The sequence below is a fragment of the Typopeltis vanoorti genome, chromosome 6 (genome assembly GCF_054136105.1).
Source record: "Typopeltis vanoorti isolate ZY-2024b chromosome 6, IOZ_Tvanoo_1.0, whole genome shotgun sequence".
Taxonomy (NCBI): domain Eukaryota; kingdom Metazoa; phylum Arthropoda; class Arachnida; order Uropygi; family Thelyphonidae; genus Typopeltis; species Typopeltis vanoorti.
In genome coordinates, this window is record NC_143554.1 from 111,014,353 (window position 1) to 111,033,146 (window position 18,794).

An 18,794-nucleotide genomic window follows, 5' to 3' on the forward strand; every position below is an offset into this window, starting at 1 on the left:
ACAAAGATGTAAGAGAAATTATACTAAATCTGACTATCTTACACATTGACAATTCAACTGAACCTCCTGGATTTTATTGAAAGAATTAGAACTACTAACTCTTGCCATTTAGATCTACAAAATTGCTGGTACATATTAATACTTGAGGTAGAAAAAGCCATCAGAACTCTCATATGTTCAAAGACAAGAAATGCTCAAATTTAGAGATATAAAAGTCGGCTGTGCAGCCTAATTCAGTTGGCCTGATCAGAAGATTGAATTCTAGATGATTGGAAGTAGTGCTCTCATAGTATTCATTTGTACAAAGTGAAATAAAACTGAATATAAGAATTATAGAGGAATTTCTCTATTGAATATTTCTGGCAAGATTTATACAAGCATATTTGAGAAAACTATGGAAAGAAATTGTAGAGAAAAACAAGTTGGATTCAGGCCAAATAGAGGTTGTCAGGATCAGATTTTCATTTAAAAAAAAAAAAAAAAAACAGTTGAGAAATCATGGAAACAGGGATCTGTATTTAAGTTTTGTAGATCTATTTTGAAGGTACCAAGCGAAGCCACTCAGAATGTTACACTTATATGGTGTAAATGGAAGATTATATTGATCAGTTATTTTCCTGACCTCCGTGGAGTCATTGGGGGGGGGGGGGGTCAGCACTAGTGAACACAAAGTTTACTAGTGCTGAGTTTACGTACAATTTGTATTTTTATAAGTTTATACTATGTATTTTGTTTCATAGTTTATATGTTTTCTTAACTTACATGAATTACCTAAATTAAATAAAAATATTTTTTGTTGAATATGTCGTTGTTTATATTAATAATAAAAGAAAACAATTTCAGAACATACCCCTTCTTTTTCTATGTGATCTGGGTCTCGCATAATGTGATTTATATAACTCGGCATTTCTGTGGAACCTAACATCCGCATTATACAAGGGTTACCTGTATTTCTTATTGTATGCCTTTTTGTTATGTAGAGCATTCTTCTCTCCAAGGCTCTTTGGGCAACAGGCAATCTGTCTTCATGTTTTTTAGTTGTTGCCCATTTTTCACATCCATAGGTAAAGACTGGAATAATGCATATTTAGTACTTATTAAAGCGCTTTCTTTTTTAGTCCTGTTGGTAAATTTCCTAACAGATAATCTTTGTACAGCAAAATGCTTTGTTTCTTTGAGTGATTCATCTATTTATTTCTTTAGCTTGTTTTTCCTTAAAACTAACTAACTAACTAATACTGTAATTGGTTTCAGTATACCATAAATTTATTTATTATATTATAAATTATATCCACTGTTGGTAAAAATAACACTGTTGCTTTAGTACTTGGTCTGTATGGTATGTGTAGCACTGTAATTTCTTTCAGTATGTCATAAATTTATTTCTGAGTAAGTATAATCCTGATAAGAATTTTTTTTTTTTTAGGTATAATTCATTCTGATTTAAAACCTGCCAATTTCCTTCTGGTTGCTGGCCAACTCAAGCTTATTGATTTTGGAATAGCTAGCTCAGTTCAGAATGGCATGACTAGTGTTGTTAAAGATAATCAGGTATCACATAGATATGGTATATTAAGAATAATATTCTTTTTTCAGCATTGCATTTATTACTACATTTAATTTTTCATATATTTTCAAAAGATTTTTCTTCTATCTATAGGATAAAGAAGTTTTTTGTTTGAGACAGATGTCATGCTCTCGGTTGTGCATAAGCAGACTATATATATATATATATATATATATATGAGTTCCATAAGTTTCTGACCTGACTAACTTTTAGAGGTGATAAAAAGAAAACTATGTTACTTTTCAATACATTTTTGAATTAACATTTCTATGCCATTGAAAAAATAGTTCTGTACTTTTGTCTGCAAAATGGCCTAAAACTGCATCTTTCATCTCGTTGTCATCTGCAGATTTTCTTCCTTGAAGGTCTTTCTTCAGTTTCGAGAAGAGGTAGTAGTCACTTATAATAAAGGACCATGGTTTCATCCCCAGTGATGATGGATTCCACCACTTCTTTCTGATTCCCTTGGCAGAATTCTAAAAACTTGTGGGAACAAGTCACACAATGCTATTTTTTGGATTGAAGAGAGAAGTTGGGAGGCATCTACCTTCGGTGAGCTTTGTCATGTGAAGCTTCTCATGGATGATGCGAAAGACAGTTATTATAGAAAACCCCAACCTTGCTGAGATTTCTTTGAGCTTCAGCTGTCTGTCATTGAGCAGTTCCTCCTGAACAACAGAAATATTTTTCTCAGTCATCATTTTCACAGGCTGACCATCATGAGTATCATCTTCGATGCTCTCTTTCTTTTCCTAGGCAAATTTGTTTAGCCCATTCCTTCATGGTGGAATATGAAGGAGAAGCTTCCCCATAAACACCACCCAATTGCTGTTTGATAGCAGTTGGAGAAAGCCCTTATTTGGTGAAAAAGTTGATCACAGCAAGGTACTCAATTTTTAGCATTATAGCCACTTAGATTACCACGTGTTAGTCAAATGAGGGCCTCCAACTGAATGATGCAGGTAGGAAGTTGAAACTGGTACACTAAGCTCCCCCACAGATCATGCTATCTGTGATGCACAGCATTTTAAAATTGGTATGAATTATATATATTTACAAAGTGATCGACTCTGTTTAATGACATGTTTATAATTATTAACTGACTTAAACATGAGAGAACAAAAAATATAAGAGATTTAATGAGGTTTCGCTACTAGTTTCATCGGAAATGTCAACTTCATCAGGTGAATACAGTATCAGAAAGTAAACAACATCTTAAAAATATATCGTACTTTAACAAATACAGAGTTTAGAACAAGTAGTAATTGTGTTTAAAAATAGAGTTCTGGCGTTAGTTCTGGCATGAAGCACATTGTTTGTGAATGATATCATGAGTATGCTAAAACTGGATGACAGTGCTATGTGAATTGGGTAAGCTGTAACTGAGATTGCTGTTTAGATGGGCAGGGTCGAGAGCTATTTCTTTGGATTCTAAGATACGTCTCTCTAATTCATTGGAGCATTTATGGATGTTTGAAGTTAAGTTCCAGTCTATTTGATGTTGTCATCCTTCAACATTGGTGTTAGCAGAGAATAACACTTGGATAGGGCACTAGCATGGGTTCTGTTGTAAGAAATGTCACGTTGATGTTCCTCTAGGCAGAGAGAGAGAAAGAGAGAGAGATGGACTTTTCTGCCTGGCCATAATATGGTTTGTCGCAACTGCAAATGATTTTGTAGACTCCTGGGAACTGAAGAAGGTTGTGTTTTACTTTAGGTTGATTGAGGCAAGATCAGAGTTTTGGTAAGGTTAAGAATATGTTTTAACATTAAATTTCTCCTAAACTGGTGAAAATCCCGAAGAAAGAGAACTGATATATGGTAAGGCGATGTAAGCTATGGGGTTTGAGTTATTTTCATTACTTTGTTGATGATGTACACTTAGATGATTATAGATACTTTTAGGGGAGTAACCGTTATTTAAGAAAGTCCTTTTGAGGTAACTAAGTTCATATTGAAGTTCCTCTTCTTCTGACAGCAAGGAATTTTTGAGGGGGTTAGGGATGAGACGAAGTATGTAGGTATCTATCATTGTGTGTTAGCTTCCTAAAGATAGAAATCTTGACCATCAGTTGTTTTAGTAAGTTTTATATCTAGAAAAGCTAGAACACCATTAACTTCTGGTTTGGATGTGAAGTTTATATTTTGGTGAAAATTGTTTAAATGATCCAGAAAGGTTTGTAAGTTTTCCAGGCCATGCTCCCAAATAAGGAAAATGTCATCCATGTAGTGGAGCCAGATTTTGGATTTCAGTGTCACTGAGGAAATGGCTTTTTCCTTAAAATCTTCAAGAAAAACATTGGCTAGCACTGGAGACAACAGGCTACCCATAGCCAATGGGTAGCCTGTTGTCTCAAAAAGGATTTCACTGTGAGATGTTTTAAGGTGGAGGCAAGATATTTCAAGAGATTGTATGTAGGGGAGTCCATGCCTTTAACTATTGGTCTTAAAGGAATGTTTTCTTTATGCCTCAAGATCGGTGAATTATTAGATTCTAATACTTACTCTGAACTTCAAAGAGATCCCACAAGCGAACTACTTAATAGGACAAATAATCTTCTCACATCCACCTCGAAATTCCCTAGGAATATCTGCCTATCGCTCTGCTCTCTTCATCCACTTATTGCCCGTTTATATGGCCTCCTGAAGATCCATAAAGAAAATGTCAGGCTGTTTCCAGCCTGACATACAAAAAAAGCCATCAAAAACCTGAAATGTGGAAAAGCAGCAGGAGTTGATGATATTTGACCAGAAATGATCAAGTATGGCGGTATAAAAGTCTTACAGTGGCTGTGCTGCATAGTTCAGAAGGCTTGGATAGAGGGACGAATTCCAGATGATTGGAGTAGAGCTCTCATACTACCCATGTATAAAAAGGGAAATAAAACTGAATGTGAGAATTTCAGAAGTATTTCATTACTGAGTGTTCCTGGTAAAATATATGCAAGTATACTTGAGAAAAAATGGTTGAGAAGGATTGTGGAAGAGAAGCTTGGTGAAGAACAAGCTGGATTCAGGCCAAATAGTCTGCCAGGATCAGATTTTCACTTTACGACAGATAGTTGAGAAATCATGGGAATATAACAGATCTGTATTTAAGTTTTGTAAATTTGGAAAAGGCTCATGACAAGGTGCCAAGAGAGAAGTTATTCGAAATGCTACAGTTGTATTGTGTTAATGGGACATTATATCAAGCAATACTTTGTCTTTTATTGAGTTAGAATTGAAGGAAGTACAGGAAGATGGTTTAAATCTGGTGTCAGACAAGGATGTACGTTATCCCCTCTGTTAGTCATTATCTATATGGATCACATAATGAAGGAAAGTGGTATTAAACCTGATATCAAAATTGGAGCTGTTAATGTCAGCTCTTTGCTTTATGCGGATGATGTTATACGTCTAAATAAAATCCGCTACAAGTCTGCAAGATTCCCTGACTAAATTGAATAACTGTTGTAATAGATATGGTATGAAGGTCAGCATTAAAAAGACTAAGACAAAATAAGCAGAAACATTGAAAATATCAACTGCATTGTGAATGGAGAATCTATCGAACAAGTAAAACATTTTCAGCTATTTAGGCACGATTTTTAGCGAAGATGGTAAATTAAATATGGAAATAGACAACAGAATCAATGAAGCTGGTATGGTAGGAAGTCAACCGAATAAATTCATATGGAATAAGAGAGAAATTAGTCGGAACATTAAATTAGCTGTATACAAGACGGTGTTCAAATCAATTTTAACTTATGGATCTGAGAGTTGGGTTAGAAGTAAAGCACTTGAACAAAGACTTGAGATCACAGATATGAGAGTCCTGAGAAAGATTAGAAGCGTGAACAGACGGCATCAATGGCAGTATCATATTAATAATGAGGATATTAGGAAAGAACTCTATATTGTCAGCATCCAGGAATGCATTAGCAGAGCTAATCTCAGGTGGTATGGTCACTTAAACAGAGGATCATGAGAGGAGCTGAATATGTTTTTTAATTTTAGAGGTGGTTTAAAAGTGGCATTAAGATTATAATGGTATAGTATTCTATTAGGTGTTTCTTATAACCCTTTAATGTATGGGATTGCTATGGTTTTACTGTAATCTATATTATAATAAATTTAGTTTAATCATTTATCCAAGTGTAAGCAAACGAAGTTTGTGCCTGAAGTATCTTCAGGACTGAGGCAACTCGTAAAGGTGGACCAAGCTCTCATCACTCCTTGTCTTAGTATCTCCCATAATGCAAAGCACATCTCCTTGCAGACATGTATAATGCTATGCATTAAGGGAAAGGCCACTTCAGGCTCAAAGTTTGTTTGCTTACAGTTGGATAAAGGATTAAACTAAATTTATTAGTCTAACCAAGTGGAAAAAATTTTCAACATGTCTCTAAATCCAGAGTAATTTAATAATAAGATGAGACACCTTTTGGCAACTCTTATAGGTAAAGATGACTTCTTCATTGCTTCCACCTTCGTATCACCACCTCTGGGTTTGGCTCCCACTGACGAGACCTCAAAAAGGTCGAAACCAGTCTGGGTAGTGGCCCTTCCCTTAATGGTTCTGAAGAGGCATCTAAGATTATCATTCATTATCATGACCTCCTTTGGCTTAAGGTTTCCTTATCTCATTCAGTAACATCGACTTGCTGTATTTATTTTCCAAATGTCACTCTGACTACTTCACCTTCTTATCCCTGAAGCTCAACTTTCTACAATCCAGCCATCTACATACTAAAGTCATCTTCCTAGGTGACCCTAAAGTCTAAAACACCAGCTAAGTTTCCTTTTCCAAGACCTCTGACCAAGCTGGATGAGATAGGAAGTATTTGATTTAATGCAAACCATACATCCGCTAACCTGAATACTTGATACCTCCCATCCCTCCACTCTCCCAATATCCTTGATTTTTCTTTAACCAGTTCTTTCCAGATTTACCATAGAAGTCCTTTATTATTGGGTAACTCAGAACACAATCTTGTGCAAGTTCCCTTGCACAGAATGCCCTATCTCCAGCCACTACCATCCTCATGTCCTTTGGCACTACAAAGGTACCAAGTAGGATGATTTCCAGAACATCTTTTCCTATCCATGGTCAGACTACTACTTCTACTCATCTGATTCAAATACCTGCTCTGAGTAAGTCACCGAAGTCTGAGTGAGGAGTCATAGGAAACTATGACTTTCCAAGTCATAGTTTAACAAAAGGTATACTATTTTATAAAGCAATTGATGAAAAAAATTCAGATGTGCAGGTGGCTCGCAACAAGAACCTGCTGCATACTCAGCCTATGCTGAAGGTTGCAATAAATGCAAAACAGTCATCAGAATGGATGTCATGACATCAAAATGGATGTCATGTCTTCTGGTATTTTGCAAAGATCATTGCACACAACTACTTCTCATCTGCACTTCCATCTCTCTCTCTCACTCACACACACACCTGGAGCACAACTGTTACAACCATGGCTCCAGAAATCCATTTGCTGCAAGCAAGTTATAAGAGACAAGTGGTGAGTGAATTTTCAGCCTTGTTCTAAATGCATTCGAAATATATTGCCTTATTTTCTTTGCATAATTTACACTTTTGTTTTTCAATTTTTTAACACTATCAAGTTATTTGATCACAGGCAGCCTCCAATGAATGTAATAGTTTTATTTTCAACCAGGAATTAGTATCTTATGCAGTTCATTTAAGTTAATTCCTTCATAGACTGTTTGTCTCTGCCAAAAGTTAGTTTGCTGAGAGATACTCTTAAAGATGACTTGTTGCTGTTTTCGAAATGTGAAATAATTCTGACCTATAACAACAGGTGGCACTATTTATCTCTCATCCTCTGTTACAAACTAAAACCTACCATGTGTCTGCAGATTCATTTTGAAATAATCAGTTACTCTTAAACAACATTTTATTTTGCATAACTTGGAAGTCATCCATTCTTATAAAAATTAGAGATACCAGCCAACTGCAATTCTCCTAACATAGTTTAACCCTTAAGTAGGTATGTAGTTGTATTGTAATATTGATGTAAGCTTATTCTCACAATTCATCATAAAAGATTTTTTAATAGTGTTATAAAAAAAAAAATATCTTGCAAAGACAAGTCAAAGTCCAGATCACATTATTGATATTACATCATGAAAAGTTAGTCTGGCTCCATTGCAAATGTTGACCATTTTCTGTTGTTTTCATCAACTAATTTGTTTTTCCTGTTGAATTATTTTTTTATGGATAATTTATATAAATTCACTCTTCATTATGAAAGGAAATGTCAACTACTGTTTTTAGTTTTGTGAAGTGTAAACCTGAAGACAAAGATAAGAGACCAAAAAATATTAAAAACACCAAAGAAAAGGATTCTGTCATCAACCCAAAACAGTCAAGACATGCTTTCATGACAAATGACTCAAGCAATTCAAGTATTTGAAGTACAGAGTGTATTCTGTAATGTATGAAAAAAATATTATGGGACACTGCTGTCAGAAACTCTAGATTACTACAAGGTTTTTTTAGGCCTTTTTAAAGTGGGTACATTTAGGTTTCATGACATATTCAATTTTCACAAAAAAATGCTTTGACATAGACTTGGCCAGAAATCACCAATGAAATATACATCAAGCTGTTTCCCCAGAAAGATGGAATTAAAAATGTTTGAATATCTGAAGTGACTTTTTAGTACAGCCTATTATAAAGCTAAATTCAATAAATCATTTTACTGTCAGTCATCAAAACTTATAGGCCAGTAGTAGAACAGTATTGAAATGACAAAGTTAATTTTTTTTTTATGGTTACAACTGATTTCATTAAACAAAATGAGTTATGGAAATCAAAGACTACAGTAGTGATTCTTTTTCTAGATGCTTCTTCAGATATTTCAAATGAGGAGGAAACTCATCCATTACATAAGATGCATAGATAAAAACTGGAAGAGGCATTTGTTTACATAATTTCTCTCCAAAACTCAGCTGCAGTGTGCTTTGACAGATGAGAGAATGAAATATGCAAGTTCTTTTTATCATGGAAGACTAGTAATTGATTAGCAGGTAGTGGGACAGAAGTAGCATGAAACATGCTGAGAAGAAAATAATGGACTAGTAAGAAAAATTAGAGACTGACATGTCAGATAATACAAGTTATTTACACATAATTTAGAATTTGGTTGTTTTAAATTCTTAAAGATGTTCTCTTTGTTGCTGAAACTGAAATGGTGATAAATGTACACACCGTTTACCATAATTCATACTATAGGCAAGTATTTGTTTTATTTTATTTATTTATTTATTTTTTGTGACCAGTAGATTTAAATGGTATTTCTGGAGGTCTAAATGTTACACAGATGCTATAAAATGTTAGATGTTAAAAATTCTGTCTATTAATATTTCAAGATCCCTAGCCTGGTCAGTTTCTTCTAGCATAATCATGCCAATATAATACACCATTAGATATTTCATTACACCAAAGTGCATAACTTTACATAATAAATTTAGTAAATCCTTTATCCAAGTGTGAGCAAACAAAGTTTGTGCCTGAAAGTATCTTCAGGACTGGGGTAAGGTGGTACAACACCGGGAAACTCGTTGTACCACCTTACCCCAGTCCTGAAGATACTTTCAGGTGCAAACTTTGTTTGCTCACACTTGGATAAAGGATTAAAAAAAATTTATTATAGTCTAACCAAGTGAAAAATAAACTTTCAAAATGCATAACTCACAGTTCCAGCTTATTCAATTAATTCTGCAAGTACTGCATATCACCTGCTTTCTTGATTATTCTGCCTGCCTATTTGTGCATTGTCAGAAAACAGCTGTATGTCACTTATCAAATCTTTCCCAGTGTCATTAATGTAAAGATTAAATAATGATGGATCAAGGATGAATCCCTGTGGTACACTGCTGGTTATCTTAATTCTTGCAGACTTGTATCCCCATACACCATTATTTGATACTTTCAGTCAGCCATCTTCTTATCTGCACTAATACTTCATATTCTCCAAATTATGCATCAGTCTTACATGTATCCTCTCAAAAGCCTTATCATTATCAAAGTCCAAAAGTATCATAGTGTATCTATTCCCCTTTTGTGCCTGTGGATTAAAATTTAGTCTTTCATCATGGATAGTTTCATTCATTCAGATAATTGAGTTGCTCAAATGTGACCTTCCCTTAATAAACCCATACTGTTCATTGCAAAATATAGATTCTCTATCAACCCATTTCTGTATGCAAGCTCTTGCCATCTTCACCACCAGTCCAGAGATATTGATGGGTAAATTGTTACATACCAATCTTTACATCACCCTTGTGCAATGGGATTATCACATATTCTTTCCATTCATGTGGAATCTTCCTTTTTTTTTATAGCCAGTTCAGCTGAACTCTTTTAGCATCAGTGCTGATGTCCCATCAGTCCTTATTGCCAAATTCTTATTCAGTTTGTGCATCAGCTCTAGTGCCTCCTCCTCATACACCTGAGTTTCTTCATCCAGCGAAGAGAAATATTGAACAGAAATATTGTACCATATTTATTTTAGTTTTAAGAGAACAGTATTAATTTATGCCAGATGATCATCATTGTCTCTGTCCAGTTAGGAAGCTGACTTGTTCATACTAGTTGTACTTACCAATTAATGCAGGCATTGATCATCATCATTTATGTTCCCTTCCTCATTATAATTGGAGGTGACCAATAATAAAGTTGACTGATTGCAAAAGTTTCAGATTATTTTTGGTTTTAATGGAATGAACAGATCAAACAATTCATTATGAAGATTTCATTACTTTATCACTTTTCTGACAAAAATTGTGTAACATTTTGAAATATCAATGTTAATTCTGAATTTTGTATACAGGTGGTTCCCGCCTTTACGAATGGTTCCTGGCGAATGTTCGTAAATCGGGAATTCATGAAGCAGGAGTTTATTTGCCTTAGAAATAATGCTAGAAGCGAGAGTTGCATTCGTAAGAAGGAATATATAAAATACAAAATGAATATTAAATGATAAGAAAAGAACATATTTAAAAAAAAAACAGAAAAATTTTAAATTAAAAAAAGATTCTTAAAAAAAATTAGCTGATTTCTATATCACTGGGTGAATTGGCAGCGTCGAGGTAGTAGGAGATATATTAGGAAGCTTCGGTGCATCTTTTTTTTTCTTTCAAAGAAGGAGGCCTCGAGTGTCATTTGTTTCGTTGACGTTCTCGTCTTTTTGTTTAAAATAGCTTGATAGCAAGCAGAAGCAGAAGGAGAGAAAATTTGCTAAATCATTTAAAGTCTGAATCTTGTGATTCAAAGATTTCTTGAGCTTTTTAGAGAAGTTTAAATGCTTCTTCTAGGCCTTTTAAGTGAAAACCGAGTTGGAGCTTCAAATTCGTTATCTTTTTTGTCTTTTCTTCTTCGTTTCTTTCTTATTCCTCCAATTCAAGGAGACCATTGGGTGAGGATTCCATAGTGCGAGATTGAAGCAGCTCATTAACATCACCTTCCGATACTTCCATTTGCAACTGATTAGCCATACCTAAGATCACTTGAGTTTAGAATTCGCAATCTTTGTTGGGTCTTCAAAGCCTTCAAAATTATCATTAAACTGAGGACAAAGTTTATGCCCTCGTCGTTGCTTAGGTTGCGTATTACCCGCTTAATGCCTGGTAATAATTTCATATTTTTTCTCTAATGTATTGCTTTTCTTTGTTTCTTTTGCTCATTTTCTGTTTTTGCACTGTTTCTTCTTTTTGTTGAAAAAGTGAAAGGGTTAGTTAAAAAGAAAACTATATAAAAAATCAAGTGTAATTGGAGAAAAACTACAAATAATATACTCGCGTTGCCAAGGCTCGTTCTAACTGATCATTATGTCAAATTAACGGGATAAAAATCCCTTATTATTTTACAGCCAGTATGTGAAACTCTGAGATCGAAAACTGTGATCTAAGAATTTCATGCCGAAGAACTATCGTCGAATCCAAGCATAAGTGAACACCTGGTACAACACCAAGGCAACTCGAAGCAAAGATGGAGCAAGCTCCCTCACTATTCTTGATATTTTCTCATAATGTAAAACACAGCTCCTAGGAGATGTAATACTACCTTATATTATGAGGAGAGGTCACTACCCAGACCGGTTTCAACCTTTTTTGAGGTCTCATCAGTGAGTAGGTATTATGGGAGTTCATATCTTTCATCACCGGCCTGTGGAGTCTAAAAGTTGTGCTGAGGGTCAGCAGATAGTGAGAGAGGAAGAGAAAAAGGTAGAGAGGATAGTAGTAGGTATTAAAGAGGCCTCAGTCGACCTGCTTGGCCACACATAACCTATTAACAGGTCTGTGGCCAAGCAGATCTCCGACATCATCTCCCTACGTCCGTTCTCACAGCTCTCATCGGCCAGCCATCTTCAGATGTCTGACCGACGAAAGAGGCAAAAACAAATATAAAGAAAGCACACAAATGAACAAAGAACAGAACTGGGATATAGCAAGAGAAATTACACAAACAAAAAAAAAAAGAACGAGTGAATTGCAAAGTTTAGACATGAAAGAGTGGAGGAAGAGCCTGGCCCAAGTGATACAGCCCACAAGGAGCTGCACCGCCTCGCAGTAAGCCTTTGCTGCTCGGGTTCTCAGGTCTACCCCCTCCTATGTGGATTAATCGTCAAACTTGTTGAAAACAAACTGAGAACTTTTTTTTTTTTTTTGAGCTAAAATAATTTTCCAATGGCTGTTATAAAAATTCCGTCTAGATTTTAAGAAAGACTGATATCATCTTCTGGTTAATTCTTCTGGCAAATTATCCATGGATATCTGTTTTCCATGTCTGACCGTGTCAGCAAATCCAATGTGTTGCAAAATTGTCTTTTCTCATCCTCGTTTAGGTCTAGGTGACCTTTTAATTGATGAGGCACGACTTTGGTTATATCTTTGATATAGAGTTCTCCCCATTTAAGTCTTGTGCTCCTTTCAAAGAATGAGAAAGTCGGTTCCCCTTCTATAGTCATTTTACTGAACAGTTTTCCTGCCATTTTGAGGAGCCCTTTAAAGTTCTTTAGAATTACGGAACCATTTTGGCTACTTCCGTCAAAAAAAGTCTGTTCTGTGGTCATCCGTTTCTTCCATAGGATTTTTGTTGTCTCTTGGCTTATTTTCTTCTGATGGGGTTACTTCTTCCGTTTCTGTTTGATTTTCTGTTCTGGTCTCGCTTTCCTCATCCTCCTCATAACCTGAAGCTTCTGCTGGGCTTCCGTTGTCTGGTTTAGTTCTTTTTGTTTCTCCTTCTTCTGACCTGATGGATTGTTTGGTTGTACTATTACTGATTTCCATTTCTTCTGCTTCTGTGCTTTTATTGTTGTTCTCGTCCATTTCGATGTTATGGGATTTCTTTGCATTATGTTTCTTTTTTTCTTTGTTTTCTCTTCTGCATTGTTCCTAGTGGTTGGCTGTAACTGTCACGATAGCTGGGGATTGGAGGACTGGAGAATCTTCTGGCTCTGTTGTTTGAGGCTCTTCTGCTATTTTGCCTCTAGCTGGAAAGTCCTGTTTTGTGGAGTTCAGGACTATTTACTGGAGTGGTTGCGGGTCTGGCGATATGGTACCTCCTATTCTTTCTGCCTGTGTCCTGTTAGGACAAATGTCTACTTTGTGGGTTGTGTTTCCACATTTCAGGCAAGGTGCTTCACATGGGACAGCTAGGACATGTCCTGCCGCCATGCAGTTCCTGCACTTGTTCTTGGGGCAGTCTGTGCCTAGGTGCTCGAGTGATCCGCACTGAAAACATTGCTTCCTAACCCCAGGGTAGTTGACTACTACCCTGGCAGAGCCTAAAAACACAAAGTTGGGCACTTCTTTCTTCATATCCATCCGGAAAGTTACTTCTCCGGTCCTTCCAATTAGGGAAATCAATGTCATTGACGATTTGGATATCGCATGCATCTCTCCATGTCGCAAATACTTTCTTTATTACTTCAGTTCCCCCCTCCCTCGAGATATTCTAGAGAGAACCTCTCTATCTTTAGTGTTTTAAGGGTACTGCCTACTAAAAAAGGGGTAAATGGTTTTCCCCTGGCACTCAATGCCTTCTAGTAGTTTTACCCTTGTTTCTACATTTTTTGCTACAACTTGATATCGGCCACCTCCATAAGGGGTAAGACCAAAGATATTGTCTGTGCCTACGACGTCTACTAGAACTTTTGCTAATGTCCTCTTTGGTATCTTGGTATGTATTTCGACACTGATTGTCGAAATACATGCCACGAAAACATTACTGACATAAGGGGTGAAGGAAAAGCTTTTCATATTCCCTGCTATCTTGAGAAAAACTGTGAGTGGAGAAAGTTTATGAGCTAATTGCTTGCCCTGAGTGGGCTAGGAGATTAGTCCTCAGTGTTGAAGTTTAGGATGGCTTTAGGTTTTTTATGTTTGTAATAATCCATTGCATCATAATCTGCAGCCAGTTGGATCAGTTTGTTAGGGTGCACAGATGCTTTTGAAAAGAATTTGATTTGCTATAGTCTGCATGAAAGTGTAAATATAGGCGACATCTGTGTCCCGATGTAGCTGGACAGTTTGGATGAACCATGGGGATGCCCAGGATCACTCTGAGACATTTATTCTGGATACGTTGTAGTTTGAGAATATTAGAATTAGAAGTATGACTCCAGGCCGGTTGAAGCATAGGTGAATATTGGACGAATCATCAGTTTGTGTATGAGAAGTTTGATTCTGGTGCTCAACTTACTATTTCTGTTAATTAGCAGATAGAGCTGGGCTATGGATTTTGATGTGTTTGCAAGAGAGTCTTGATATGGGAGCTGAAAGTCAGTTTTCAGTATTACACCAAGATATTTGATCTCATTTTTCCATGGAATTTTAGTGTTGAAAAGGAGAATATCTTCTGTAGGAAGCAGTGATCTTCTGGAGAATAGGACGGTTACACTCTTCAGGGGATTCACTTGGAGGTGCTATTTAGAAAAGTATTGTTCGGTTAGCAGTATATGTTCTTGCAGTTTCTTGATGGCTAGGTGGGGCTTTAAAGATCTGGCTAATATCGCTGTATCATCAGCGTAAAGGGCTTAAGTGAAAAGAACCTGTGTACCTTCACTATATGAATGCCAGAAAGGTGTGCCCATATATTATAACTAAGATAAAAAGCCAAAAGGCTGTTTTTTCTGGCAAAGTTAATGAAATTAAGGGGATAAAAATCCCTTATTATTTTACAGCCAGTATGCGAAACTCTGAGATCGAAAACTACGATCTAAGAGTTTCATGCCGAAGAACTATCAGCGAATCCAAGCATAAGTGAACACTTGGTAGTACAACACCAAGGCAACTCGAAGCAAAAGTGGAGCAAGCGCCCTCACTATCCTTGATATTTTCTCATAATGTAAAACACAGCTCCTAAGAGATGTAATATTGCCTTACATTATGAGGAGAGGTCACTACCCAGACCGGTTTCAACCTTTTCTTACTCACTGATGAGACCTCAAAAAAGGTTGAAACCGGTCTGGGTAGTGACCTCTCCTCATAATGTAAGGCAATATTACATCTCCTAGGAGCTGTGTTTTACATTATGAGAAAATATCAAGGATAGTGAGGGCGCTTGCTCCACTTTTGCTTTGAGTTGCCTTGGTGTTGTACTACCAGGTGTTCACTTATGCTTGGATTCGCTGATAGTTCTTCGGCATGAAACTCTTAGATCGTAGTTTTCATTCTCAGAGTTTCGCATACTGGTTGTAAAATAATAAGAGATTTTTATCCCCTTAATTTAATTAATTTCACCAGAAAAAATAGCTGTTTGGCTTTTTATCTTGATCATTATGTCATTACATCTTGTAATCCCCATACGCGCCTCTAATCAGCTTCGTCATGCACAATTTAAAATAAAAATTCCGATCCAAAAAATTTGTAAAGATAAAAATTCATAAAATGAGAACTGCCTGTATTTATAATTTCCATAATTTCATATTCTTCTTGTTCTCTTCTTTTCAGATATGTTCCATTATTGTTTGAATTTGCACTTTTTTATGTTGTCATTTTGTGGATTTTATGTATGATTTTTTTCTGTTTTGTTTGTTCCATTTCATGTCATTTGCTTTGTACTCTTTTATAAAATGTTCTTTGTTTATAGATCACAACTATAATTTTCCCTCGTCAGATTTTTCACTTCTCATTAGTTGTTGTCTTGGCTATAAAATATTGGATATTTTTAGGATAATATCACTCCCCACCCCCATTCCAAAGTAGCAGTGTGTATTGTAAAATTGTAGTAATTAAAAATCCATATGCTATTTTATACTAGTTCACATTGATTAGCATTTCTTGCCTAATTTTTTTTCTGGGGGGTGGGGGGGAGCTCTATCTAACTGAATTTCGATGCTTTCATTTATGTCAAAATGAATTTGATTATATGTCATCTGAGGCAATTCAAGTTACTTGTTCAACAAGTCCTGAAGTAAAGGACCAAAACAACCGAGCATAAAGGTTTATATTATATTTGTGTTTTTTAACATTATAATATTTTGTAGAACTATGAATTAAGGACCAATTAATGTGCTCTTGGAGATGAATGATGCCCCTTCCCAGTCATATTCGGGTCTTCACTAACCAGATGAATGGTGATAAGTGTTTCACTAGGTAATGAAAAGTTATCTACTACCTAGATGTCTAGTTGATATTTCCTCTAACTTAATGACTATGCATTTGTGGTGGCAAGATTTGCTTGAGAGCCCTGTTTGTGGAAACAGACTACACTATAGGAAGACAATGCTGAATGGGCTGAGAAATACTGTTGCACAGTATTAACCCATTAATGGCCCAGATTAGTAGTCTATTTTCATATATAATGCAATAACACTTTTAAAATTTTGTTATATTTTTTGTTTAATCTCTTTTAGGTTGGAACTTTGAATTATATGTCACCTGAGGCAATTCAAGATACTTGTTCAACAAGTCCTGAAGTAAAGGATCAAGATAGTAAAGGACCAAAACAACCAAGAATAAAGGTTTATATTATATTTGTGTTTTTTAACATTATAATATTTTGTAGAACTATGGGTGAGAAAGTTTTTATGAATCGAGAGAAGGAAATCAGCAGTAGACCAATTAGCACTATTCACTGATTGGAGTAATATTTTAATTTCATATAAGAAATAATCTAGTTATCAGATACAGGAAACACTGTAACTATAAATTTATAAAATAGGAACAAGATTTAAGGAGCACTTTGAATAGAAAAACTGTATAGAAACACAGACAAAAGAAAGTTTATTGCTCAAGTATATAGACAAATGCTGACTTGGTTGGAAGAGTCACTAATATACCTGCTTTCCAACCTACACGCTAAAACATATACGTCTTTAGGTTGATGAATTTCATTACCAGTAAAATTCCTACTCTAGACATCATGTTTGGTTTCTAGAGCAGGTTTCTGGAATATATAAAAATAAATAAAAGCTTAAAAAATGATTAAAAAATCCTTAGCACACCTATAGTACTAATATATGTTATAGATTTACCTTTTGCAGGTGGGTAATACACAAAAAATTTTGATCTGAAATTTTTCATTCGTCTCCACATAAAATATTTCAGATAGAAATATTTTGATCTGAAAATTTCAGATCATACCCAGTTTAAGTGACAGTTTAAAAAAGTAGAATAACACAATGGATTTCAAAAGTGATATGAGCTGCTTGCTAGAGTGGTGTAGAACAGTAGATATAAAATTTATACATACCTATGTATTATACAAGGGGAAAAAAAAAACTCGCCCTTCACAATTAAAAAAAACTTTCCCAAAGTTTTGGTAAGGAAATAGTTATTCCAATTGAAGTTGGGGCAATTAAGTAGCACTTCTGCACTTTGAATAAATGCTCCAACTTAAAATGGCATCTGCATAAAAGCTGGGTTTGTAACCAGAAGATGTGTGCTTATAGAGTACTTATCGTCTTCTCAAACTCCAATTACCTGAAGCTAGAACCTGACACGTGCATAACCAAATAATTATGCAGCAGCATGGCTTCATCCCAGCATGTTCCTAAAAATTGTGTGTAATGTTCTCCTAATTCTCATATACTGCTGGAATAGCTGAGCCAATATGAAGGATCCTAAACTTTGGATCTACTTTCTTGTCAGTAAATGCTCCATGTTCTTTCCACCAAAGATAAACAGTTTCCTCTTTCTCTCTCAGATGTTTACCTTTAAGGCCTTGTGATTGTCTTCTCTCATGCTTTAGACAAACAGGATGTTCTTACAACAAGTGACCACAAGAAGAACAGTTCTATACCTATTAAAAGATCTCCAATATTTGGTCTAGCACAGCACAGAATCTTTTGCTCATAGACATGTTTTGTATATAATGTTAATTTGCCCACTTATTGAATAACAAAGAAAGCTGAAGCATTACTACATGCTCCAACTTGAACTGAAATGACTGAGTTTCCTTACCAAAAATTTTGGAAAGGCTGATGCTTATTTATTGTAAACAAAAATTTACATATACACATACAGGGTGATCAAATTTAAATATCCCAGTTTAAGGCCTTGTTGAGCACCACCTAGTGATCCAAATGCTCTGAAACTTTGCAGAATACATTGTGTGTCATGCAGAAGCAATATCTGAGAGAGAGAGATGGGGGGGGGGTACTTCCAAATTCACCACCTGGGGCATTATATGATGTATCAAATGTAGATGTAATAATTTTTCTGTGTATGCGTGTGTAAGGAGGAGGAGAAATGCAACACAAGTATAAATAACACATGTTTATTCATGTCCATTATGCATTCATGGGCTATACTGTTCAGTGTGCTGCCTTTCTTGGTATGCCACAAACTGCATCCTTTGCACAGTGTGTTCAACAGCAGAACGCAGCTGGTTGGGATTGATGTCATGCATGTACTGCGTTATGCTGTCTTTCAGTGCTGGCAAGTTATCAGGATGATCCCGATAAACCCTGTCTTTGAGAAATCCCCAGAGCCAAATCATGAGAAGGGGGGGGGGGCAGAGCAGGTGAACGAAGCAGCTAGACAGTGGGAAGTGTACAGCTGAATTACAACATCCCCATCCTACATTTAAATGACTGAATCTAGGCACTGTTGTAGCTGTGGCACAACAAAAATTGTTTATCATATCACGATACCTCTTGGCATTAACTGAACAGGTTACAGGACCCGACTGGTGAACATCCTCGAAGAAGAATGGTCCAATGATAAATGAAGCTGTAAACTTGCACCAGACAGTAATTTTGGTGAT

The 18,794-nt window shown here is 35.8% G+C and overlaps 1 protein-coding gene across 6 annotated transcripts in view; it reads left to right on the forward strand.

The window, feature by feature from the left end:
• Positions 1 to 18,794, forward strand: part of Mps1 (dual specificity protein kinase monopolar spindle 1) — a 199,875-nt gene that overhangs the window by 106,165 nt on the left and 74,916 nt on the right. For 5 of the 6 annotated variants that reach the window (XR_016548404.1, XM_090393600.1, XM_090393598.1 and 2 more), the window contains exons 10-11: positions 1,427 to 1,551; positions 16,441 to 16,548. Coding sequence is in view for 5 of the 6 variants with exons in the window: in XM_090393600.1 (XP_090249726.1) it covers positions 1,427 to 1,551; positions 16,441 to 16,548 (233 nt within the window). In the remaining variant the exon portion in view is untranslated. Of the gene's footprint in view, positions 1 to 1,426; positions 1,552 to 8,422; positions 8,545 to 16,440; positions 16,549 to 18,794 lie in introns of those variants that run through there. The other variant, XM_090393602.1, reaches the window with a different exon arrangement.